This window comes from Epinephelus lanceolatus, chromosome 14 (genome assembly GCF_041903045.1).
Source record: "Epinephelus lanceolatus isolate andai-2023 chromosome 14, ASM4190304v1, whole genome shotgun sequence".
NCBI classification, from domain to species: Eukaryota; Metazoa; Chordata; class Actinopteri; order Perciformes; family Serranidae; genus Epinephelus; species Epinephelus lanceolatus.
The window spans coordinates 14,670,947-14,698,205 of NC_135747.1; the positions used below are offsets into that span (position 1 = coordinate 14,670,947).

The window sequence follows — 27,259 nt, forward strand, 5'->3', positions numbered from 1 at the left end:
TTATTGAAATGCAACAAGCTAACACATCTCCTGCATTGAGAGAGCATAAATAGGAAAAAACATTACTATAAGTGCATTTTACAAACAATGATTGTGACAACCAATCCTTAAGAGAATGTGACAAGCATTCCCATCTGTGATTTTTGCTTGTAACTTCGCTAACAACCACATGTTGTAGTCAAGCTAAGAAATAACCTCTATAACCCGTAGCTCTCCCTTCATACTATTTAACGGTTATGATTGTTTTATGATAAACCCATTGTATAAAGGCAGAGAAGAGAAAATAGAAGAGCTGGATATTTACATTTTGACTGGAGAAACGCTAAACGTACTTTCACCTTAATGTTATTTGTCTCGCTCCTGAAATAACACTGTAGGTGACCTCTGACTCTGACTCTGAAGATTTCAGTAACATGTTTTTTAATTAACAGTGCCCTCAAGGGAGCAAGATCCAATGAACGTGACAACCAACTCTGTTCTCCTCCTACAGTATGAATATGTAGATAAATGCATGTGCAACCTGCATTGTTAGGGAAATAACATGTTCGGTACTGCAATGTGGTTATAGATAATTAAGGGCTCTTGAGTCCTCTGTGCTAGTTTAGGCAATCAACATTAATTAGCTTCAATCTAACAATTGTCAGACTCTCTCATCTGGTCTGTGATAGCTCGATCGATCTGTTAGTTGTGTTGTGGTTAAGGTTACTCCGAACGATGCGTGTGTGAATTAGGAAAGCTTGAGTTTTATCAGGATCTACAGCTCCCACGTGGCATGAGGCAGGCTCACGACCATGGAAAAGGCAAAGGTTGTTCTACTGCAGTGGTATCTGTGGTGTGTTAGACAGGAATCAGGCAGTCATTTTGCTCATATTGCTGCAGAATCAAATATTACCTTCTTCTCTGAAGGTGTTATAGTGATACATCCACAATTGACGGGTTAAATTAAACCCTGACTGTCGGCTTCAGAGAGCAAAATGACTATAATCGATTGAACTGACAATTCATTTGACCAGCACGCAGCAGTGTGTTAAAACAAACATGCTGATGTGCTCGTGTTTCCTTTTGGCTTTTTCATTTTGTGTGCATGCCTTAGTGATTACTCAAACTGCTTGTGAAAAGATATAATGAAGGCACTGTTAGTGACACAAGGTCGATCCACTCAGATCGAGGGCTCCGTAATAATTGGATTGGCTTGAGGGAGAGGTGAGGGCTTCTATTTAGAAGGTGTGGGTGATCCATCAGCCTTGACTTGCCTGGAATCAAACAAGCAGTTGAGGTGGAAATTGAATATGATGTGCCACAAGCGAGCAATCACAGCTAGCCAGCAGTTCCTACGGCATCAAATTAACACTGGGTGCAAAGCTAATCTAGGCTAGCATGCCCTCCAGGGTCAAATGTTTTGTAAACTGCATGTAGACTGTCATTCTCACTCATGGGAATTTGTCTGATTTGTGAAAACGAGTTTTACATTCCCTTTAGGGATGACATTGAGCCCAAAGCTCTTAATGCAAGTGGGAATTGTTTCTGTGTGTGTGTGTGTGTGTGTGTGTGTGTGTGTGTGTGTGTGTGTGTGTGTGTGTGTGTGTGTTTTCTTCTTTTCTTTTTTAATCTCAATAAATCAAAAATGGTGAGATAACAAAGCAATATCTCACTTGATTGATGGTGTAATCAGCCCTGTCACCAGAAGAAATGTTGGCATTGTACATTTCTGCAAACCATTAATATGTTAGTTGTATTTGTACATTTCATATGTGTCGTATAGATGTTTCTAAAGTGACATAGTTCAGATTACATTTATCTGAGGCATCAGGAGTAGGAGGTGTGGATGACAGACCTTGGCGATATGGCTGCCAAACATTGTTCATGACCAGCCATGTTTTCAGACAACACGTCGTGATATTTCCAGCAGTGTTTGTGGCGACAACAACCACGTATTTTAAGCCAAAACATGATCTTTTCCTAATCTTAATAGTTTTTTTTTTTTTTTGTGGCTAACCCTGACCACACATTGACCACAATGTTGTCAACATAAATTGAAAACTGAAACACAAAGAAATCTAAAATTTCAATATAATTTAAATATATCTACATATGAAACCGCTTAACCTCTCGAGGGCCACAGGGGGGCTGGAGCCTATCCCAGCTGACATTGGGCTGGACAGGTCACCACGGTCTGACACACAGAGACAGACAACCATTCACACTCACTTTCACACCTACGGACAATCTAGAGTCTCCAATTAACTTATCCCCAATCTGCATGTCTTTGGACTGTGGGAGGAAGCCAGAGTACCCAGAGAAAACCCACGCTAACACAGGGAGAACATGCAAACTCCGCACAGAAGGGCTCCCTCCTGGGATCGAACCAGGAACCCTCTTGCTGTGAGGCAACAGTGCTAACCACTACGCCACCGTGCCACCCTGAAACATGCTAGTGTTCAGAATCAGAATCAGAATCAGAAATACTTTATTGATCCCCGAGGGGAAATTATTTATGTTACAGGTGCTCCTTGCAAGACAGGAAAGATACATGAAAATATAAGAAATTTAAACAATAGTATTAACAAATATATAGTTAAATAAACAGGAATTATTAACAAACATAAACGTAAATTATATATGTATATATATATATATATATATACACATACATATATATATATTGTAAACAAAATTTACACAAACAGAATATATACAGTCAGGGTGAATGGGGTTATTGCACAAGTTAAATTAAGTTATTGCAGTGTGTGAAAGTCTCAGGGCCACTCAGAGGGAGGAGTTGTACAGTTTGATGGCCACAGGCAGGAATGATTTCCTGTGGCGCTCAGTGGTACATCTTGGTGGTATGAGTCTCCCACTGAAAGTACTCTTGTGCCTGACCAGCACATGGTGGAGTGGGTGTGAGACATTGTCCAAGATAGTTCGTAGCTTAGACAGCATCCTCCTCTCTGACACCACCATCAGAGAGTCACACTCCGTTCCCACAACGTCACTGGCCTTGCGGATCAATTTGTTGAGTCTGTTGGCGTCTGCCACCCTCAGCCTGCTGCCCCAGCACACAACAGCATAGAGGATAGCACTGGCCACCACAGACTCATAGAAAATCCTCAGCATAGTCCGGCAGATGTTGAAGGACCTCAGTCGCCTCAGAAAATAGAGACAGCTCTGGCCCTTCCTGTAGAGAGCGTTAGTGTTCTTAACCCAGTCCAGTTTACTGTCAATGTGTACCCCCAGGTACTTATAGTCCTCTACAATGTCCACACTGACCCCTTGGATGGAAACAGGGGTCACCGATGTCTTGGTCCTCCTCAGATCCACAGCCAGTTCCTTTGTCTTTGCCACGTTGAGCTGCAGATGGTTCTGCTCACACCATGTGACAAAGTTATCCTCAACAGCCCTGTACTCATCCTCATCACCCTTGGTGATACATCCAACTATAGCAGAGTCATCAGAAAACTTCTGAAGATGGCAGGTCTCAGTGCAATAGCTGAAGTCCGTGGTGTAGAGGGTGAAGAGGAAGGGAGAGAGGACAGTCCCCTGCGGGGCCCCGGTATTGCTGACCACTCTGTCTGACACACAGCGTTGCAAGCGCACATACTGTGGTCTGCCAGTCAAGTAGTCTACAATCCAGGACACCAGGGGGGCATCCACCTGCATTGCTGTCAGCTTGTCACCCAGTAGAGCTGGACGGATGGTGTTGAATGCACTAGAGAAGTCAAAAAACATGACCCTCACAGTGCTCGCCGGCTTATCCAAATGGGTGTAGACGCGGTTGAGCAGGTAGATGATGGCGTCCTCAACTCCAAGTCGGGGCTGATAGGCGAACTGGAGGGGGTCCAAAAGTGGCTTGACCATGGGCCGGAGCTGCTCCAAGACGAGTCTCTCCAGGGTCTTCATGATGTGGGAGGTCAATGCCACTGGTCTGTAGTCCTTGGAGCCACTGGGACATGACGTCTTTGGCACAGGAACAAGGCAGGATGTCTTCCACAGCAAGGGGACCCTCTGGAGACTCAGGCTCATGTTGAAGACATGCTGAAGTACTCCACATAGCTGGGGGGCACAGGCTTTGAGCACCCTGGGGCTGACACCATCAGGGCCTGCAGACTTATTTGAGTGGAGTCTCATCAGCTGTCTTCTCACATGGTCAGCAGTGAAGCACATTGTGGAGGTGATGACACGTGGGGGAGGGGTGTAGTCCTCATGATGGAGAGAGCAGTCAGTCTGACCACGGGGGGATGAGGTGTGAGGAGGAGGAGGAGGAGGAGGGGGGGTCAAGCAGGAGGGTGTTGAGGTGTGAGAGGGAGGAGTGGGGGAGGAGGGCAGAGTGGGAGATGGTTGACCAAGACAGACAGCAGAAGAATCGGGGGGGGGGGGGATGGGCAGGGCCAGCAGTGTCAAATCTGTTAAAAAACAGATTCAGTTCATTGGCCCTGTCCATGCTGCCTTCAACTCCTCTGTGGTTGTTGGTCCTGAAGCCAGTGATGGTCCTCATTCCACTCCAGACCTCTCTCACGTTGTTCTGCTGGAGTTTCCTCTCCAGCTTCCTCCTGTACCTCTCCTTAGCCTCCCTGATCTTCATCTTCAGCTCCCCCTGTATTGTTCTCACCTCCTCCCTGTTACCAGCTCTGAAGGCCCTCTTCTTTGCATTGAGGATGGCTTTGATGTCCTTTGTTACCCACGGTTTGTTATTTGGATAACAATGGACAGTCCTGGCTGGGACAGTGGAGTCCACACAGAAACTGATGTAGTCCGTGATGCATTCTGTGAGCCCGTCGATGTCCTCCCCATGTGGCTCACAGAGTGCCTGCCAGTCTGTCACCCCAAAACAGCCCTGCAGTGTCTCATAAGTCTCCTCCGACCATCTCCTCACTGTCCTCATGGTCGCAGGCTGGCTCTTGACTAGTGGTACATAGCAGGGGTTGAGGTGCACCAGGCTGTGGTCTGACCTACCCAGAGGGGGGAGGGGCAGCAGCTGTATGCATCTTTGGCGTTTGCATACAGCAAGTCCAGTGTCCTCTCCTCTCTGGCAGGACAGCTCACATACTGTGTGAATGTGGGCAATGTTGTTGCCATGGTGACATGGTTGAAGTCACCCGAGATAGCTATGAAGGCACTCGGGTGTTTAGTCTGCAGGCGGGCTATGGCGGAGTGAATGACATCACATGCCGACGTTGGGTTGGCAGAGGGGGGGATGTAAACAGTTACAATAATGGCATGTGAAAACTCTCTGGGCAAGTAATATGGCCTGAGTCCAACAGCGAACAGTTCAATGTCCGGGCAACAGATACGTTCCTTAATGGAAATATGGTCAGGACTGCACCAGCGGTTATTTACTAGAACAGCAAGCCCCCCTCCTTTGCGCTTACCGCTCTCGGTGCAGTCCCGGTCGGCCCGAACAGTCTGAAAGCCGCTGATGGAGACGTTGGTGTCGGGAATGTCCTGGTGAAGCCATGTCTCAGTGAAGCACATAAGACTACATTCCCGGTACTCCTTCTGACTTTTGGCGACCGCTGTCAGCTCGTCCATCTTATTTGCCAGTGACCTCACGTTGCCCATGATGAGAGAGGGGAGACACGGCTTATATCTTCTCTTCTCCATAAGCCTCCGTTGTCTCAACCCTGCTTTTTTCCGCCGCTGTTTACTTCCTCCCCTGCATCCTCTGTGTGTTTTCCTCTACAGTTCAGCTGGTATCTCCGATGTTCCGGCCGCCAAGCCGGCCGGCCTCAGCGCGATCAGCTGATCTCTGGAGTAAACAATGCGGCCATGAAGTTGTTGCGCAATGGTGCCGGGTCCGAATGAAATAAGTAATTCCAGAGTGAGGAAAACGAGTACAACTCTCTCAATCAGCATGTTTTGAGAGGGCGCAGTTCCAAAATTACAATCACAAAAAGCCAGCACAAATACCAAACTTAATAAAGCAAAAAAGTAAGAAAACCGAGAAAACAAGCAGGAGCGACTGCAACTGGCTGCACCTGCGGGCGCATGCGCTCTACTGAACGTGTTGTCAAAAATATTGATTTATTGATACATATTGATTTTAAACATTTGAAATGGTTTCATTACTAATTTTCTACAGTATCAATACACCACTACCAGCCGCAATTTCTCACTCTGTCTTAATGTTTAATACAATCAGTCTCAATTTAATGTCAAGTCTTTTTTACTAGCCTGGTGTGGCTACAAATTTTGACAAATTAATGCAGGTCTCAATTAGAAGTCAGGACTGGTTGCTTCTGGTTCTTTGGATGTATCACATCTCTTAAAGTCCACTGGGTCGTCAGCTACCTGCTTGAGCTAGCGCCAAGCTGCATAGATCGTGCATACAGATATAAATGTTTAAACTTTTGTCAATATAGGCATGAAAAACTTTGTTAGTTTTAGTTTTAAATTCTCCACAATTTAATCATTTAGTTAATTTTACTGAAACAACGAGAACCAAAGTGTAATTAATTCAGATTTACAGGCCTAGGTAAACAAGAGAGACGCTACCTCCACCTTTGAATTAGTCGTAAAGTCAGAATATGTGTTCATTCCATGGTTGAGTTCATTGATTGAAGCAAATTAAAGCCCCGGATATTAATTGAGGTTTTACAGTGTTTATCATTATATTTATTTTTTATTAAAAAAAAAAAAACTTGTATGCCCTCAATGCCAGTTTTTCTTTGTGGTACTGAAAATGATATGAAATATTGCTATTTTTTAAGGTATTGCATCTAAGGTAGAATATCCAGGATTGTGACAATACTAAAACATATAAATGTAAAATGCCCCTGGTTCCTTGAAAGGTACAATGCAAACATTCTGGTGACTGGGTTGGTATGGAACATATAGGGCACATGTTTTGGTTGTCTTTTGAAAATGCACATATGTTGCCAAAGTAACAATATCATAGCAACATATTGTATTGACTGTAATATGATGCCTCTCTAATCTACATTATGTTCCCTTAATACTGTAGCTCCTGTCATATTATGTAGCCAAAGAGAGTAATAAACTGTGTCAGTTTGTTTGCACCAACAATGCTGCTCAGAAGGGTTGAATTAAAACAAAACATAAGGAATTCCAGTTACCTGTAAGTCCTTTCATAAGTGGTCGCTGCTTCAGTTGCTGCTGCTTTGCAGAGTAATGCTTTTGTGAAGGGTTGCTTTGCTTCTGAGGCACGATTTTTTTTAATTTATGTTTTACTCTCTGAGGACAATGACCTTTTGAAATAGCCAATTTTGATGTTACTTTATAAATATGATTTTTTTTTCTTTCCATTATGCTGCCTTTTTTAAAGCATGCCTCCGCCAAGTAATGGTTCATTTTTGCAATTTTGTCCCTTTCAAAAAGGACTAATATCAGGTCCATCTCCACCCTGATTACAGTGACTATTTTGAAGCAAGAGGGGCCACCTGACTCTTCTCCACTTTGCACGGTGGGATTTGAAAATTGAGAGTTCCTGTCACGTCTGTCGAGTCTGTGGCAAAGTGCCTGGACTGTGCATCACTGATTTCATCTGAGGACAGAGACGAGGGTTGGAGGATAGTGTGGTGACGGCTGGGTGTGCCGGGGTCAGGAGCCTATTGTGCATGTGCCTCTTAGAAAGACACACTCATCACTTATGCTCACGACGGCAGCACTACTGAAGCCTGGAGGTTCACTGTCACACAGAGCCAGACAGGCCAGCCACTCTGTCAAGGAGTAGATGGTAAAACATCCTGACACAGAACAACTACAGTATGTGCTCTTAGTTGCCCTATCACTTTGCTTTAAGCTCAAAGATTGACTCATGAAAGAGAATTTTAACTCATGAAGTCTTATAAAGTAAAATAAATAAATAAATAAATCAAAGATTAGGAGTTGCTATCACAGAATCACTTTTTTTTTTTTTTTTTGCATACCAAAATAACCAAATTAGATTGACATTTATGACTGCTGTTCATGCACAATGAGAGTGAATCTGCCAAATATCAATGGTCAGACATTCTATGTGCATGATGAAGTCATAAATGTATAAATTATGTGCAAATCTTCATGTTCTATTGTAGACACTGAAAATTACTATTGTAGCCACGTCACTCCATAATAGTCACTCCCCCAAATTGTGAAAGTGCAGAGAAGAGTCTTTGTTTTTCTGACAACTTTTCTGTAACATCAAAGTAACTGTGTTTTAAGGCTGCAAGATGAACACATCAGCAGCAGCAAGTGGGCAGAGCAGGGAACAGGGTATCCTCAAATCAGCTCAGAGAATGCTTCAATTATTAATGGGTTTTATGGCATAAGAGTGCCAGCCTTGGTGGATTAGAGTGAAAGCTGAAGCACGCCGTTCGCACTTGGAATTGGTATTTGAGTGTGTTTCTGAATGCTTGTTTGCATCACAGTACGATTTGCATACATTTCTTAGTGAAGAAGACATACAGTACAGGCCAAAAGTTTGGACACACCTTCTCATTCAATGCGTTTTCTTTATTTCCATGACTATTTACATTGTAGATTCTCACTGAAGGCATCAAAACTATGAATGAACACATGTGGAGTTATGTACTTAACAAAAAAAGGTGAAATAACTGAAAACATGTTTTATATTCTAGTTTCTTCAAAATAGCCACCCTTTGCTCTGATTACTGCTTTGCACACTCTTGGCATTCTCTCCATGAGCTTCAAGAGGTAGTCACCTGAAATGGTTTCCACTTCACAGGTGTGCCTTATCAGGGTTAATTAGTGGAATTTCTTGCTTTATCAATGGGGTTGGGACCATCAGTTGTGTTGTGCAGAAGTCAGGTTAATACACAGCCGACAGCCCTATTGGACAACTGTTAAAATTCATATTATGGCAAGAACCAATCAGCTAACTAAAGAAAAACGAGTGGCCATCATTACTTTAAGAAATGAAGGTCAGTCAGTCCAGAAAATTGCAAAAACTTTAAATGTGTCCCCAAGTGGAGTCGCAAAAACCATCAAGCGCTACAACGAAACTGGCACACATGAGGACCGACCCAGGAAAGGAAGACCAAGAGTCACCTCTGCTTCTGAGGATAAGTTCATCCGAGTCACCAGCCTCAGAAATCGCAAGTTAACAGCAGCTCAGATCAGAGACCAGATGAATGCCACACAGAGTTCTAGCAGCAGACCCATCTCTAGAACAACTGTTAAGAGGAGACTGCGCGAATCAGGCCTTCATGGTCAAATAGCTGCTAGGAAACCACTGCTAAGGAGAGGCAACAAGCAGAAGAGATTTGTTTGGGCCAAGAAACACAAGGAATGGACATTAGACCAGTGGAAATCTGTGCTTTGGTCTGATGAGTCCAAATTTGAGATCTTTGGTTCCAACCGCCGTGTCTTTGTGAGACGCAGAAAAGGTGAACGCATGGATTCCACATGCCTGGTTCCCACTGTGAAGCATGGAGGAGGAGGTGTGATGGTGTGGGGGTGTTTTGCTGGTGACACTGTTGGGGATTTATTCAAAATTGAAGGCACACTGAACCAGCATGGCTACCACAGCATCCTGCAGCGACATGCCATCCCATCTGGTTTGCGTTTAGTTGGACGATCATTTATTTTTCAACAGGACAATGACCCCAAACACACCTCCAGGCTGTGTAAGGGCTATTTGACCAAGAAGGAGAGTGATGGAGTGCTGCGGCAGATGACCTGGCCTCCACAGTCACCGGACCTGAACCCAATCGAGATGGTTTGGGGTGAGCTGGACCGCAGAGTGAAGGCAAAGGGGCCAACAAGTACTAAACACCTCTGGGAACTCCTTCAAGACTGTTGGAAAACCATTTCAGGTGACTACCTCTTGAAGCTCATGGAGAGAATGCCAAGAGTCTGCAAAGCAGTAATCAGAGCAAAGGGTGGCTATTTTGAAGAAACTAGAATATAAAACATGTTTTCAGTTATTTCACCTTTTTTTGCTAAGTACATAACTCCACATGTGTTCATTCATAGTTTTGATGCCTTCAGTGAGAATCTACAATGTAAATAGTCATGAAAATAAAGAAAACGCATTGAATGAGAAGGTGTGTCCAAACTTTTGGCCTGTACTGTAGGTGCAGTGTTATCTGAAGCAAATAATAAAATGTTGCCCTTGCATTGCAGTTCTACTGGATCTGTATCTGTGGCCAAATGTTTTTTTTTATATCAGTATCAGCAAATGACATTGTTGGTTACAGGTGGCAAACTCTGGTGGGCAGATGAGGAATCAGCACAACTGGGAACAGTAACCAAGAGAGACGGACGAAACCTTGTGATCCTGAGAAACAAAACGAGTGGGGTGGTTCATATGAAGGTGTACGACAGGGAGGGTCAGAAAGGTAACCATGCTCACAAACACACAGATAAAGACACAGAAACGCATACACACTACCCACACATACTTACTAATGGTACCTTATTTTTTGCTTTTTGCTGGTTGTGCCTAACCCCCAGGAAGAAACCAGTGCCAGATAAACAACGGAGGATGCTCACAGCTCTGCTTCCCCACTTCGGAGAACACCCGTAGCTGCTCCTGCACCGTTGGCTACAACTTGCGTAGCGACCGCATGTCTTGCGAGGGTACGTTTCCCAAAATATGTTCTCTAGAGCTGCTGATATGTTCCTATCAGCATTTTATTTTTCACACCTCTTTGAAATTCTTCTGCATTCATTACTCTAAATGTGAAGCAATGTGATTAATCTATGATAGGTCAAAGAACATTCATAGTTTACAATGCTTTAATACTTGTGTTTAGGGTATTAACAGGCCATTTATCGGTCTCTAGGTGTTGACTCCTTTCTGATGTATTCCATCCACGAGGGAATCCGGGGAATTGCTCTTGACCCAAATGACAACAGCGAAGCCCTCATGCCCATTACAGGAACACTGTTTGCTGTGGGAGTTGACTTTCATGCAGGTATGATATGTAACACACAGAGGGGCTGGTGGTACAGAATATAAGGTGCAGATATATCAGGGATCCACTGAAGCTTGAAGAGGTTTTTTTTTTTTTCTTTTTTAGAGAAGAGATATGGTTCAATGTGCTGTACATGCTGCATGTTGTTTGTGGTGTTTTTAAGTAGAAATTTGAAGTTGTTTTGCAGGCTTATGAATGGCTATGACCTTTGGTTTACCTGCAATTTGAGATGAAATTATTCTTCTTTAACTTTTATTTTCATTGAGATGCCAAGCTGACTGCTTGAATGTGGTCTTTAATGTCACTTCTGTAATCCAGTATTGTTTCAACCGTCTACTTTAAAGCAAGGCTTTAATGTCGCATACACTCACAAGGCATTTTGTTGAAAAGGGCAGGCACATATCTAAACCTCTACTCGTTCAATCTATGCATGAACATAACTACTAACACAAAAACAGAAAGCAATAGACCTCCAGTTTTCTCTCACCCATGGAAATGGCAGAGGAATTCTTAGTGCAGCTTTGCATTTTTAATTATAATGTAGTTTAATAATGTGGAAACCTTATATGAAACCCGATGATAATAATAGAGTTTCACATTGACTACACACACCATCCTTCAACTACATGATTAGGTTCAAGACCAATGTTGCCATTCACATGCTCTCCCTAAGTGTCTGAGACATAGAATCCCTCCAGGCAAGCTGCTCTGTAGTGGTCTTTCTAATGTCAAGTGGATATGATTGCCTTTACTGTTTCTATTCATACTTGACTATACACAATCAAATGCAGCCTATACTGTATATAATGGTTGATGTATAACATAAAAGTGTGTACCTCATGAGACAGCAATACTTCACTGGTACTGAAGTTGTTAAATGACTATTTAATTACACAACGCACTTCCCTTCCTTTATATCCCACAGCACAAATATTTCCTTCTCAATCTTTAAGTAAGGGGGTTAGAGGGGGGGAGAAAATGGTATTTCTTATACTAGGCTTAAACCTTTTGAATAATGCTCTTTGGGATGTGAAGTGCAGGGTAGATGGAGTAGTAATAACTTCACATTACAGGGGAACCTCAGCATGAATAACTATTTCCTCACAACCCTCTGAAACAATCCTAATACATTGCAATTCTCAAGATATTGTATCAAATGAAGGTACCATAACGTGCATTGCAAAACATGAACCCAGTAGCACTTGCTGTCGTTTGTTATGTCCCTGCTTCCTTTCACTGTATTATTTGTATGATAAAAATGATAGATTTATTACAACAACAAATGCTATGAATAAACTACAGGCTGGTAGAGCTCCATATATGTAATAGGTTGCCACTGAAGCATGATAACAGAAGCTGTCTAAAGGAAATTGCATGCGCACAACTGGAAACAGAAACAAACTGCATACACACAAGGGTTCATACACTAGGGATTTATAGCATTTTTTTTTTTAAAGCAGCACCAGATTAAAAAAAAAAATGCATGCTTCGGTAATTCCACATGTATTCTATGACTTCCCTAAGTAGGTTTACAAAAAAAAAAATCTGAGTATAAAATTCATGGAATTGGTTGCTAATACGGATTTAACATTCCCAGCTAACTAAATGACCATTATCTAGAGAAGGGAGAAAACCATACCAGAACAAACACCACAAATGAAATTATGTTCACATATCTATCGACAGAAGTCTATTGACAACAAAACCATAAAAACGATCTGCATGGCCATTCAGGGTCAGAAAGTCAGAAAATGTTTCTTTTTAGCCACTGAGTTGGTGAATCAACCAATTTAAACTAAAATATCTCAACAACTACTGGGTAGAGTTCCATAAAATTTGGTACAGATAATAACCCCGTTAAAGGGGTTTTTTTGGGGGGGAGTTTTTCCTTATCCGCTGTGAGGGTCCAAAGGACAGAGGGATGTCGTATGCTGTAAAGCCCTGTGAGGCAAATTGTGATTTGTGATATTGGGCTTTATAAATAAAATTGATTGAATTGATTGAATGGTACCCAGATGGTGAATGAAAATTACTTCCCCCAGGTCCTCGCAGCAGGTTGATATTTGTGGTTTTGAGGGAAATGTCTCAACAACTAATGGATGGATATTCCTTTGAATGCATTATAATTCATCAAAAATTGATATCATTACATCAAAATTTCAATCTGTCCAATGATTTGCTCAATTATTTCTTTAATGCATAAGTGCTGCCAAGCCTCAGCTGTATATTTGATTAAAAAGTATCATATTTATGAAATGGCTAATTTACAAACAATGTGCTAATTAGTTTAGCATGTTAGCATGAACAAAGTGAATAGTATCCTTATTAATATCAACATGTTAGTATTGTCGGAGGCTGTTCCTCTCCAAAGTGGACCACATACGTCATTTGTACAATCAGTTTATTATGACCCATATGTACATTTATTGTTAGTTTGCAACCTCTAGTGGCTGTAGTACTTATGATGGGAGCATAAGAGGAGGTGAGGCAACGAAGTATAAAGAGTGACAAAGACTGCTTAGGTGGATAAGTCAAACAAATACAGAACCTTCATCCAGGACACTGCTGTTCATGTCCCACGTGGAACCAAAAGCCAATGCTGACGTATTGTAACAACATAACATAGTATGCTGTAGTGTGACATACGTCATGTACATCATGTGAGATACGTCATGTTACATTTCATTAGTAACCAACGCACTTATTTTAAGCCAAGCCATTAACTTTTTTCTAAACCTAACCCAGGTGTTCTTTCATCTAAACCTAAGCATGTACTTGGTGCAACTGCAGCCATTTTACAATGTGAACGACATGTTTAAACACATGACCTAAGTAGTCATGTGGATTGGATTGTCATTGTGAGCATGTTAACACGCTGATATTAACAATTAGCTCAAAGCACTGCTATGACTAGGTACAGCTGCAAACATGGCTATAGATTTTTAGTCATGATGATATGTATTAAAATTATCTTATGTGCAAGGCCATTAAATAATTGTTTGTTAATGATTGAAATTTGCTGTAATTTCTATAAATCCACCCTAAGGGATGTACATACCCACTGTGCCAACATATATTATCAAATGTGAGTACTGCACTTTACTGGACTAACACTTTACATACAGAGTTTCTCTTTCATATAGAGTCATAAAGTTCAGGAAAATCAGCAATTTGATATGTTACTATGGCTTCTGCAAAGGAAAAAAAAAAAAAAAGTGGAGTCCAAGACAAATTGCCAAATTAAAGAACAAGATTGCCCTCCCTGTTGTTACTTTGTGCAGGTGAAAATGCAAATGCATGACTAACCCCATCCAAGAGCAGCAGCTGATAGCTCAAACACATCATTTACTTGTCATCACAGAAGCCAGGCTGCCAGAGCAGAACAGATGAAAGCCCCACAGCTGTATTCTGTCATATGTGTGCTTCGTGTTAACAGAGTGTGAAGGCAGCAGAGACAAGAAAGTGCAAATAAACATATAACGCCACCCAGCCTCCTAACAACCTGTGGAGAGCCAAAGTTACCAGCATGCACGGAGATGTACTTGAAGACTGCACCATAAATAAATTATGTACTATTTTATATGCTTATGTAATGGGGCTTTAAAATCATAAAGGGTCCATAACAATTTTACCAACACCGTGTTTTGCATTAAGCAATATACTGGTCTGTAAAATTTGGCCGACAACTGCCTTTCTTGTTCAGGCACTGTATGTCAACCAAGAGCTGTGGATGAACTGTGTGGGTATTTTCACCATCATACTTTATAGTCCCACACAACATTCGGTGAAATGGGCCGTGCTGCAGTAAAATGAGGTTTCATGAGCTGCTTTGTTTGAGGGCATAAATACTTTTGTGGCGACCTCATTCATCATCCCATTTTATCTCATCAGTAAATGTATGTTGTATGTTTTGCAGCAAATGACACCGTGTACTGGACAGACATGGGCCTCAACAGAATATCGCGGGCCAAACGTGATCAGACCTGGAGGGAGGACATCATTACTACCGGCATCAGCCGGGTGGAAGGCATCGCTGTTGACTGGATCGCTGGTTAGTAAAGTCACTCCCCAGGAGCTGGAATCTATTACCGTAGGCTGTGAAGTTGGTATTGATTTGTGAAAATTCTCACTTTATGTGCACTGTTTTTAGCTATGGCAATAAGTACATGTGTTTGTTTTGGTTGGAATTGTTAAAGAAGCTAGAACCTTAGTGATAGAGTTGGGTATCCCCCACATAAAATCATTCACAGGGCAAATGTACCTGCAAGATTAGTTATTAGTTGTATATACGTAGGTTCATGATGAGACCTTCTTATATACTCTGCCCATGATGATCAATAAATCACTGCTGTATTTACTCACCTGGCTATTGCCTTTTTCCACACAGGAAACCTATACTGGACAGACCATGGTTTCAATCTAATAGAAATCTCCCGTCTGAATGGTGCATACCGCTCAGTGGTCATATCTGAAGGACTTGATCAACCCAGGGCCATTGCTGTACATCCACAGAAGGGGTAGGCCATGGGTTTTTTAGTCTTATTATGTTAAGGTCACAATTTGCTGTAATCAGTACCACCCCTAAAAACAGTAGTGCAATGGTTTTAAAAGCTATTGTAGACTGAGTACATGTTTACGTTTGCCTTTAGAAACTCTAATATTGTATACTGTAAAAACAAACCAGCTAATGACCAGAGACTATGGTAATTGGTGTCATAAGGCTCTTTGGTGGCAAATTCAGGTGGACAAATAGCTCTTTCTAAGTCCCGCCCTTTTTTCGCTCTGTGCTCCAATTGCAGTTGTGCAAGCTTTAAATACAACAGAATCTTTGTCAACTTTCCTCTAGTTATGTTATGTGCTAGGATCATTTATATTACAATGAAAAAAAACAAAAACAAATTTAATAGCTAATCTCAGCAAAATGCTAGCTAACCATCAAACCTATAGCTACATCATCAGGAGTTGCCTGAATGCCAGATCACCAGCATCTACCGGGTTTACTTGTTCCTTATTCCTGTGGTAACAATGGGAAAGGTGATTGGTTGGTTGCCGACATATTATTAAGATGACATGAATAATTGTTAGTTAGAAAAGATCAAGGCTAGCGTTCTTTTGTTTATTGGATTTATGAAAGGTGACCTGCCCCCATATCATAACTTTCTACAGTAAAGAGAGACTAGTATTAGACCAGCACCATGGTTTACATGAATAATAATAATAATAATAACAATAACAATGATCCTAATAATAATTATAAGAATAACAACAGTAATAATAATAGTGCATTTTATTTATAGGGGCCTTTCAAAGCACTGAAGGACACCTTACAAGACAGTTAAAAACAAGCAGCTATGATGTTCTTCATAAAACACTTTTCTGGCCATTACTCAATGTCATATCTCAGGAACAGGAGGGAAAAGATTTGGTCAGATACTGAATTGGTGACACTAATCTTGGCTGCCCACCTTGAAACTGTGCTGGTGGTACAGATTTTTTGTGCTGTCGGGGGGAAAAGGTGTGTGAAGTATCTGTGTGTTTTTTACAGATATCGGTGTAAACTGTAAGAGAAACTTGACTGGTGCGGGGAAGCATAGAATTGCGGGGCAGTGATTCAAGTTTTCCATGTGCATTAATCATTTTTTGTGTGATGTACGATGCTTCTGTGGTTGCCAGGTATCTCTTTTGGACTGAATGGGGCCAGAACCCCTGTATTGGCCGCTCCCGCCTGGATGGTTCAGATCAGGTTACCTTGGTCAACTCGGGCATCATGTGGCCCAATGGAATTTCCATAGACTATGAGGTACAGTCGCACACAGATGCTCAAACACTGTCACCAACCTCTTTCCCCCTCCACTCCACTCCTACATACCGTACTTCCTACCTCATCTCCTTTATGGCTGAAATATGACTTTGCCTAAGAGGCTCAGTTTGTGATGTGCATTTTTGAAATTACCTTCCAGGAAAATACATTATACTGGTGCGACGCCCGCACAGATAAGATCGAGAGGATCAACCTTGAGACAGGTGAGAGCCGGGAGATTGTACTGTCAGTGGCTAACGTAGACCTGTTCTCAGTTGCTGTGTTTGGGCCTTACATCTACTGGTCTGACAGGTAATTTATTATTTTCATAAATGTACACACATGCAATGCCCTGCAAAGCCTGCAATACTAACCTGACAATAACCTTTCCTTCAAAGGTCTCATATGAAAATATTAAGAACAGTGTTTTCTCATAGTGAGGGTCACTGCCTATTTTTGTAAATACTCTAGGCAGAATTCAGTGTCATCAGCAAGGGCAAATTCTTCCTCGCCCTTCTGTAAATTGAAGCACACAGTTAAATTTAATGAAGCCTTATTTCTTTTCACGAAATTGGTTGCTCGGTACATTTTTTTTACGCCTGCAGTTGTTTGGAACAGTGTTGGATCTCTGAAGGAACAACAGGCTGAGAAGGGTTTTAAACTATTGGTGAACAAATGGCTGTTAAATAATTAATCACACATCTCTTTTGTCTGTTCGTCTGTTTTTCATGTTTTTAACCTCTTTCGTGACTTGGAGATCAATCATTTCTTTCTCTCCCCTTTACAACGAGGGCCACAATGGAAAGAAGCTGTTAGCTTTATTGTGTTTTTTTTTTTTATCTCTAACAACTTGAATTGTATGTCAGGACCGAGTGACTACAGTCTTGGATATCACTTTACTGTTGTCAAATGAAATTATCCATCTTTAAATCTATCTGACTTCAGGGAATACAGTATGCTTTCTTCTCTGAAACTTAGATCTGTAATTTTGCCCCGTCTCTCTGGGTGCACTTCAGGGCTCACTCCAATGGTTCAATCCGACGTGGCTTCAAGAGTGACACCAATGAGGCTGTGACCATGAGGAGTGGTCTGGGGGTTAATTTGAAGGATGTGACAGTCTTCAACAGAGGCAGAGAAAAAGGTAGATGCTTCAGTTTAAGTGTCTTATTGATTCACACAATTATCTGTGCTTTTGCCAATACTTTGTTTTGAAAGGCTGTAATGAAATCCGATTTGCAAATAGTATGTGGCTGCTAAACTGCATCTTTAATTTTCATATGTAATGTTTAGTCATGTACAATTTAAACATAATTGCAAGGAGACAGAGATAGAGGCAAATCAGTAACTGAACATATTGTTTGTTTGCGTTTTGAAGGCACAAACCCCTGTGCCAGGAGTAATGGAGGCTGCCAGCAGCTGTGCTTCCACCTTGGTAGTGGTCGGCGGACTTGCTCCTGTGCCCATGGCCGTCTGGCAGAGGACGGCTTCGCCTGTGAGCGCTATGAAGGTTATCTGCTCTTCTCTGAGAGGACCATACTGAAAAGCATCCACCTTTCAGATGAGAATGACCTCAACTCACCTGTTCAGCCTTTTGAAAATCCTGCTTTTTTCAAGAATGTCATAGCCCTTGCTTTTGACTACAGTCAGAAGACAGCAAGGACCAACCGCATCTTTTTCAGTGATGTCCATTTTGGAAACATCCAGATGATTAATGATGATTGGACAGGAAGATCTATTATTGCAGAAAGTAAGTACATTTCACACTCCCACACCATGTGTCTACAGTCCAAATATCCCTACCAAACACATACATCTGCAATTACACACACACACACACACACTTCTGAAGCTCCAGTATTACTGGTGTTCTGATGGCAAGGTTTGACTTCACATGTATACAGCTGTCTGAATAGCAATGTAACTGGTCATACTTTTCTTGTGCTTTAAAGCTAGGGTTGGCAGTTTTTTTTTTTGTTTGTTTTTTTTTTACTGGCCCAAAATCCATAATAACGTCTCAGCAAAGATATTTGGGTATCACTTTCTATGAAAACCACATCTGTAATGCATTATGAGAGCATTTATAGAGAATTATAGTGCATTTATAATGCTCCATGACTACAATCATAAACACGTAATGCTTACTGATGCACTATATCAACAGTCATTAAATATTATGGATGTGACCTTTCATGAATTATAAGTGTCAAGTGTCTTATAAACTGGAGGTTGACTGATGGGGCTTATAATGCATTATGAATATCTATACACACCTCAACAATCAACTGTAGTAAGGACTCAGTATAATAGTCCATATTATGTGAAGTAAAGTGAGTATGTAAAGTAGGGCTGACCTTCGAATCCACTTAAGGACATTCGAAGCTTCGGAGCTCAGAACAAATTTAATTCGAAGCATTCGACTTAACTTTTGATTGAACACTAAATTAAAACCCTTGGCGCATACTGCAGCACAATCAAACAGATGCGCAACTCAGAGCATCAAAAGTGTCTCTGACATCAGAGTCAGAGCGGACCGGTGGAACTGGAAAATGCATATTTTACATCAATAAAATCTATTTTATCATTATTTTGAGTCACATTGTTGAAAGAATTTAGTCGTCTGTGTTCAAGCAGGATAATAGCAGGTCTCCATTGTGCGTCGGGCTTTCTATTTCCTTGTCGGAGACTTTTTCTTTTTTAATTACTACTTACGTTTTTCAAGTGATTTCCCAAATTTGTTGTTGAGTTGTGATATGCCAATTGCTTTTGGCAAATCTGGCACTCTGCTTTCTGGGGGTTGTCGGGGCATATTTTAAAGTGCAACCACACATCTGATGACCTCTTGGACATGTCTGCAGCTCTGAGTGCGCTCGTTGTCAGTATCGGACTGGTGGGGGTTAGTGTTGTGTTTAAGGCCTCCCCCCAAAAAATGGAAAAAAACTTTGAAAAGACTTTTAAAGGACTTGAGTCTGACACCCTCTCACTTCTGAACACAATGTGTCACGAGTTTTTAATCGCATACAATTTTGCAAAGATTGAGGATCTCGCAGGGTCACTGTTTGCAAGATTAATAGCTAAAAAAGGAGATAAAAGTGGACAGAAATTGCTGCAGTCTTCAAAATCCCCAGTATAAGTATGCTATATGTTATGCTATAGCTAGCTAGCTAACCGCTATCCCGATCCTAAATAAGGTTAGCCGACCTGTAAGCTAATGTTAACTTGTTGAGTGTATGCTATTAGCCTACAAACACACTGTATATTTCTACTGAAGAAGTTGTTACATGATGTGGTTTTTGAAGCTAGATATCCTTAGTTCAAACATATGGTTAGCTTGTAAGCTACTAGCAAACATTCCAGTAGCTAATGTTAGCTTGCAAATAGCCTCTACAGTGGTTAGCTAGTTAGCTATAGCATATAGCATAGTTACAGGTGATTTCACAGGCTGCAGCAAATTCTGTCCACTTCTTTCCATCTCTCCTCTGTCATGGCACAATGTTTTCTTCTACCAATATTTGTAGTCTGGAAGTGGTCTGAAAGTGAAATAGACTTCTGCACCCTCTCTTGGTTTTATTTTCAGGCTTCAGAAAATATAGCCCGTCAATGAGAGCCTTTGGCCAATTTCATCTTTTCAGAGAGAGGGCGCCCCTATTGTCTGTTCTGTAAATGCACGTGCACATCCCATATGGTGAAAGCCTGATTCAATAGTGGAAAATCCTGTGGAAAAAGCTGCTATTCCTGCATTAGCAACAACTGCCTATGCTGCAAATCAACCCAGAAAAGAAAGAGACTTATCAAAAATAAAGTCTAAAAGAAAGTTTGACAGTAAATGCAGTGAAGTACACGTCTAACTAATGATAACTCGTGTTAGTATTGTTAATGCATTTCAGAGAGTGAGAGAAAATGTTGCTAGTGGTTTAGCCTTCTGCTTACCGAAGCCAAAGGCTCATGGCTGTGGCACGTTTAAGTTCATGTTAATGTAGTTACCTAGAGCCTTTAATCTCAGCATGCCATCTGAAAAGGCTTTACAGACCCACAAGTTTGTAAAGAACACAGGCCAGTAATTCTGATTGAAATCCTGCAAGATATGCTAATGGCATCAGAATCACAATCACAATCTGGACGATTGACATGAATGTCCAGCTCCAAGTCTTTTGTTTTTTGACTTATCTGTAACTGCATTGGTTGCATAATGGGATTTTAGTGCTGCCAACCTACTGCTGTAGACTGAAATTCAGCTGCAGCTGCTGTGATGCGCTGTTCTCATTACATCAGTCGTGTAGATAAGGTGCTAATTTCATTTAAGTTGTATTCAAATGGGACAACCTTGTTAAGAAAACAGTTTTCACATAGCATTAATAGCATGTCAGTATGTAGCATAGCATTAATAGTGTTTATCTCAACACACCCACTTCCTCTTGCACACCTCCATTTTTTGCTGCTGTTACTCCTTTGAAAAGACTATTTAATACTAAATCTGTAGGGTATAATACCTGTGTTTGAAAGGGTTCTGCTTACTGACTGTCACAGATTGAATGATGGGACCAATCCCTTTCTATTCCTTCACTAAATCCCAGTCAGTCCTGTCTTGATAAGCATGACTGGAGTCAGATGAACAGCAAAACCCTCTGTTCTGCTCGGCTAGCATCCTCTGCCATTCTGTGAAGTTTCTACTGGGAGCAGAGCTCAGCACCTACCCACCCCCTCCTCACACTGGGAGTCTGGCAGAGTGTTCTCACTCAGGCCCCCCCCCCCCCGACTCATCTCCCACACCCCCGCTGAGGGAGCCTCCTGCTTATTTATTTATCTACTAGAAATGAATAAGTGTTAATAAGAACCCTCTGTCAAGATCTGTAAGTGCCCTTCACACTTAAGCACTTGTGAAATGCATAATCAAAGTGGTGCAAAGAATTATTTGAGTACAATTCAAATGTCTGAGTCCATAATACATGCCCATGTAGAATAAATTAGAGAAGGTCAGCAAATTGTTTGTATCCAGTTAAACTGCATACAACTGTGCCAGTATACCTTGACCTTCCTTGTTTTCAATTAGCTTACTTGGTGTCTAGTGAAAGCAGTATGTCCATCTGGTCCATAATTCTTCTGATGAAACCACCACCTTTACACATCTTCTAACCCCGCCTTGTATATAAAAGCAAGACTGTCTTCAATTTTCCTCTAAAAGTTTCTGCCTGAATCACGTCATTGAGGAAAGGTGAAGATGTTAATCATCCATATTTCCCTAATTAAACTCCATGTCCCCCATTAATTACTCTATCGCCCCGCCAACAAGTTGTGAGAAACTCCAAGCTGCCAGACGCCTTTTATTGCAAACTATTAATTAGTGATCGGCTGACTCAGGTAGTATTCCACATTACAGTTTATGGGTTTTAGATAAAGGGATACAGTCAAATTCTATAGCATCAGCCACATGTTCACCATTAAGACAAATTAAGAGCTGCATTTACAGTTGAAACTGTGTGCGAGACAGAAAGGGTTACAAAAGAGATGAGTTCAGGCCAAATTAATAAGTGTGATGTGAATGCCAAGGCATTGTTACATTTATTTGACTTCCATTTGAATTGTGATGTTGTCATCAATATTGTCACTCCTAGTGAGTTGAGAAGAGAGGAGAAGGTACTCCTTTAGTCTTTCTATGTGTGCTTTACTTAGGAATGATAATCTCTTGTTTTGTCAACAATAAACAAATATACACAAAAGAAGTACACGTGAACAAACACACACACAGAAGCTGATTTACGCAGGTAATCTTTTCAAAGCTCTAACAAACCTGCTTTCCTCTCTGGCTGACAGACTGTTTGGTCTGACAGCTTAGGGGCCAGTGGCTTTGTAGAGCATGGCTTTATTGAATTTTAATAAATGGACTGTATCAGGGTGAGAAATAAACTTTGTTTTTTTCTTTCCAGGGAAATTTAATGCTTCCTTTATCTGATTTTGGGGGGATATTTTCAACTTTGTGGGGTTTCTATTGTACCCAGAAGCACCATTTATGTTTGGAGTTTACATATTTTTTTTGTTGTTTGTGCTGGTTTGATATTTTCTGTTGCTTTTTGCATGGTGTCAACATTTCTTCTGCCACAGTGTGTACAGTTGGGTTTGTGTTTTTCCCCCCAAGAAACAATTTTCTTAATTTTCATCTCCAAGAACATAATGAAAACAATCCAGAGGCTTCCACAAATCCCCTACAGTGGTCCATGGGGAGCAGTTGTCATATTCATGTACATGGGTACATGACAACTCAGCGACACTGTATTACTGCAGTTATCCTGGCCTTATTTATTCAGATTGAAGCGTGTGTCTATTGAAACAGTAGAGGTCATATTCAGTAGGTCATTTATGGAACCATTGCCACAAAATAAAACAAAATCTACAGGGAATGGTTAAACATGAATATGGCCAGATTTTCTGTCTGTGATCACTGTCTCTCTTTGGAGGTTCTCTCCCTGTCACTCACATTCTTGCACCATCCTGGGAGGCGTCAAAGGCCTTTTCATATTCTCTGTTTAGGAAATTGGTTCGCAGTGAAAACATATTCAGTCGCCGAGTGACTGTCGCATCAACAAATAGCTGTCTGTCCGGTGTAGTGAGGCATGAAGTCATTTCCCTGTCAATCACCAAGGAAACATAATCCCGAATCTAACACAGTTGGAGTCTGCCATCTGTTACAAACAAAGTCAATATTTTTACCTAAATCTGCACTAGTCAACTTCCAGATTGCAATAGCAGATAACTTAATTGTTTTAATTTGGGTTGATTTTATTGCCCAAAGGCCAAACAATATGATATCAGTATGTGCACCCCAAGCCTAAATTTATGAAAGAAAAAATCTTGTTATATGTTTCGTATTTACTCTCAAGTTTCAGTTGGTTTCTTACTTACAAAGGGTGCAGAACACTTTGTTGCAGTCATTACTCGTGATTTAGACTGTATGTAATGTATCATAGATGCATTTTCCATATTAAGATCTTGTCAAGTGCAGTTGCAAACATGAGTGTCCTTCAGGCTGTGTGTGTTTTCATGAAATCATGCTTCTGTGTGGTGTCTGAATTAGTTTACTTGGTACCTGAGCAGAGGTCTTATGTGTCTGTTCTTTCAGATGTGGGTTCAGTGGAGGGCCTGGCCTACCACCGAGCCTGGGACACCTTGTACTGGACCAGCTCCACTACGTCCACCATCACCAGACAAACTGTGGACCAGGGACGAGTCGGTGGCTTCGGTCGGCAGGCCGTGGTCACTCTCTCGGAGGAAGACCATCCACACGTCCTGGCCCTGGATGAGTGTCAAAAGTCAGTAACTCTTCTTAGTCTCTAAACACTCTCCCAGTCAGTCTCTCTCCAAATTATTGTCAGTTAATCCAGAAAGGTCTGGATCTAAATTGATCTTTAGATACTGTCACTCACAACACTTAAATTCATATATCATTAATGTTGAGCTATTCTCAGTTTTATTACCACTTGGGGGTCATCATCCTCAAAAACAGTATTGGTCTTCTTTGCTATGCTGATGACACCATGCTCTATATAGCTTTCAATCTTCATTGACCCAGCCATTTTTAGAACAAATGAAGAAAAATGGTCCAGAAGGCATAATATAGCAGCACTCTGTCATTTAAAGAATATTACAAAGAACAGAACAAAAGCTTGTGCATACTTTTTTTTTACAAGTAGGCTTGACAACTACAGTGCATTGCTCTCAGAATTTCCAGGAAGCCTATAAATAAATGACACTTAATACAGAAGGCAACCAAAACAAACATCCAATGTTCCTACGTTTGTGCATGCATCTCTGAACAATTTATTTTCATCTATTTGAAGCCCCTGTGTGTAGTAGGCTTGCTGTGATAGTCACTGTTAGCAGTGTTACACAGTGTTTGTGCATACATTGAATGCATCACTTGCCCACAGCCCCTCCACCATCATTTCGCTCTTTAATCAATACTTAGTCAAACAATGGATGCTAAATTATAAACTGCATGTGTCTGCTCCATCAAACAATGGACATTAAATTATAAATTGAACATGTCTACTCCTTACAGCAGCAGCAGCAGCAGCAGCAGAGTTGCAGCACAGAATAACAGGAGTCAAATTTCACTTACAATGTGACAAGAGCTAGGTGAGCTGATGTACAAGATTGTTGGATTTGGTGTCAAAGCAAAAGCGTCTATTTGGCAATATTTGGGATTTAAACTCAGTGCTAATGTGGAACCTGATAACATTAATGAGGGAAAAGAAATTGGGGTTGTGCAGCCTTTTGTCTGCAGCTCTTCATCCAACAGCTCACTATGGCTGCTGCTTTTGTTCCATTGCTTCGTGTTTTATTTCACACTGATCAGCTGTCAGCAAATACCAGAAATGATCATTGAGTTGTTTTGTTGGTGCATTTTTGATGACAAGTAGTGGTAGTGCTAATCTCACCGACAAACATGTTGCATTTCATGATAAAAGTCAACTCATGATTCAGCAGATGAATGCTTTTACTGTGAAGCTGCGGTAGTAGGAAGTGTTGGGATCAGTTTGCATCAGCAGGAAGTCGATAGAACACTCTACAGATATTGAGCATTATCAAGAATTATCTTTTCTTGTAAAACGTCCTTTGTGATCTGTAACACTGGTGTTGTCACAAGTTTATTAACCAGTGAGAAAATTTTCTCATAGTGGCATCCCTAACGTCAAGTCAGGTCGAAGTTAATTAGAGCCCATCATCACAAAGCATGTGTCAAACAAAAACAGAAATGCGCAACATAAGCAAAACACACAAAAATGTATGTACGTATAAGTGACATAAACTACATGCAAAGCAGTACAAAAAGAGAAATGTGCAACATGGAGATCATATACATAATCATGAGCACATGCAATGAGTATAAGTTGGATAACTGTTGTGTAGGGCAAGAAAGGTTAAAATGCTGATGGGAAGAGATGTGTTTTGAGTTTACTTTTGCATTATGCTATGTGAAACTATAGTCTGAGATGCAGATTGTGTTTTGGTTAGATTTTCTACACAAAAGGTGTAAGTGTTCTGATTTATTCTGAGTTGCACTCATAGCTTTTTGAGTACCTGTTTTAACAGTTTCATTTGTGCCAGTTTAAAAAAATAAATAAAAAGTCTTTCGGAAAAGGTGTTTACTGTTGTTGTAAAAAACAACACCTCAGTATTCCTGTCACATCTAGTTCAGCTTTAACACTTGCATATTCATGAATATAAAAAAGTGACTGTGAGCAGTCTAAAATGAGTGAGTATCTTGCTCCTCCTGTTGTACTAACTAAATTAATTTCTTGACCTCAGACTGTATCCTTGGTTGGCAATTTGGCACCATATCCACCCCGCTCCAGAAGCACTGTCTGATAATTAGCATTCAAACGCAAGTGATTAATTAGCAGTCCCTGGTTGTGACTTCTGACTGGAATCCTTATTATCTCACTAGAGTGGACTTCCATGACTTCATCATAGTACGAAGTAAGAGCCCAGGAGCTGAGAAAGGTGTTTTTTTATATAATTAGAAACATAACCACCTTTTTTTCTCCAGTGGTTTATCTGCATATAACTGTGGATTTAAAATGTGCACCATCCATCTTGCAAACCCATATAAACTAAGATATAAATCTTTCATTTATTTACTCCGTTGCTATTATCTATGTTTTTCATATTCTTAGAAGTCCTCACACAGGAGAATATGAATAAATGACCTCTATCTCACAATGTGTGATGCTAATCCATTCTTTTAAATTGAAATGTAGCTACACTTTATCGATGATGAGCTCCTTCGAGGCAAAAATGGGAAGCCAGTGACAGGCCATGGAGGTCTTGGCAACATGTTGATAACTGACTGACACTGCATAAACCTCCAGCAATTTAATTCGGAGAAAAAACATTTCCCGTTCATTAGGGTTTGTTATGCCGGGCATGGCAGTGAGTTCCCTGGTTGACACGTTGGTACAGCAGGTCTTATAAAAAAGCCATCACTCCTGCTCCTTTATTCTATTTCAGACAGCACATATCTACACATATTTGTTTTATAGTTCTTGCTCATGTGGTGTGAATTTGTAGAAGTGCTACGGTAAAGTAGTGCTCCCTTGGGAGAGGGAGGAAGTTTCTGAAATCTACACATTAAGATGCTATTGCTGAAGTACGAAGAAGAATACTAGTCTACAGAAACTCATTGCATTCACAAAAGAAAAAAACAGACATGTTATTTTTCCTGAGTACAATAAGATCTCATGATTACAAGATCAGGACTGCATAACTATGAAAAAAAGATCTCATGAGTATGAGAAAAGGTAAGCCTAATTAGCAATCGTTGGTAACCTAGGCTACAGCATATGACAGTGGGCAATGGTGGTGTTATCATATTTAATCTGTTTTTTTCCTACTTGGTATGAAACACTTGGAAATATTAATGTTACAAAGTGTGGATGGCATTAATATTAGTATGTCAACACTGCAACTGGCATCTCAAGTCATTGGGACTGTTCAGGCAGAAAGCCCAGTCCTGCTCTTGATGGAAGTCACTCTCTTTCTGCAGATGCAGTTAAACCAAAACCAGTGCTTTATGGGTTTAAATTCATATAGT

General features: G+C 41.0%; 1 protein-coding gene across 8 annotated transcripts in view; it reads left to right on the forward strand.

Annotated features, from left to right (window-relative positions):
• Positions 1-27,259, forward strand: part of lrp1bb (low density lipoprotein receptor-related protein 1Bb) — a 339,312-nt gene that overhangs the window by 227,341 nt on the left and 84,712 nt on the right. For all 8 annotated transcript variants that reach the window (XM_078174387.1, XM_078174384.1, XM_078174381.1 and 5 more), the window contains 10 exons: positions 10,155-10,295; positions 10,411-10,536; positions 10,743-10,874; positions 14,791-14,925; positions 15,262-15,391; positions 16,548-16,674; positions 16,835-16,986; positions 17,691-17,815; positions 18,050-18,421; positions 23,786-23,975. In XM_078174387.1, the coding sequence (XP_078030513.1) occupies positions 10,155-10,295; positions 10,411-10,536; positions 10,743-10,874; positions 14,791-14,925; positions 15,262-15,391; positions 16,548-16,674; positions 16,835-16,986; positions 17,691-17,815; positions 18,050-18,421; positions 23,786-23,975 (1,630 nt within the window). The remainder of the gene's footprint in view (positions 1-10,154; positions 10,296-10,410; positions 10,537-10,742; positions 10,875-14,790; positions 14,926-15,261; positions 15,392-16,547; positions 16,675-16,834; positions 16,987-17,690; positions 17,816-18,049; positions 18,422-23,785; positions 23,976-27,259) is intronic.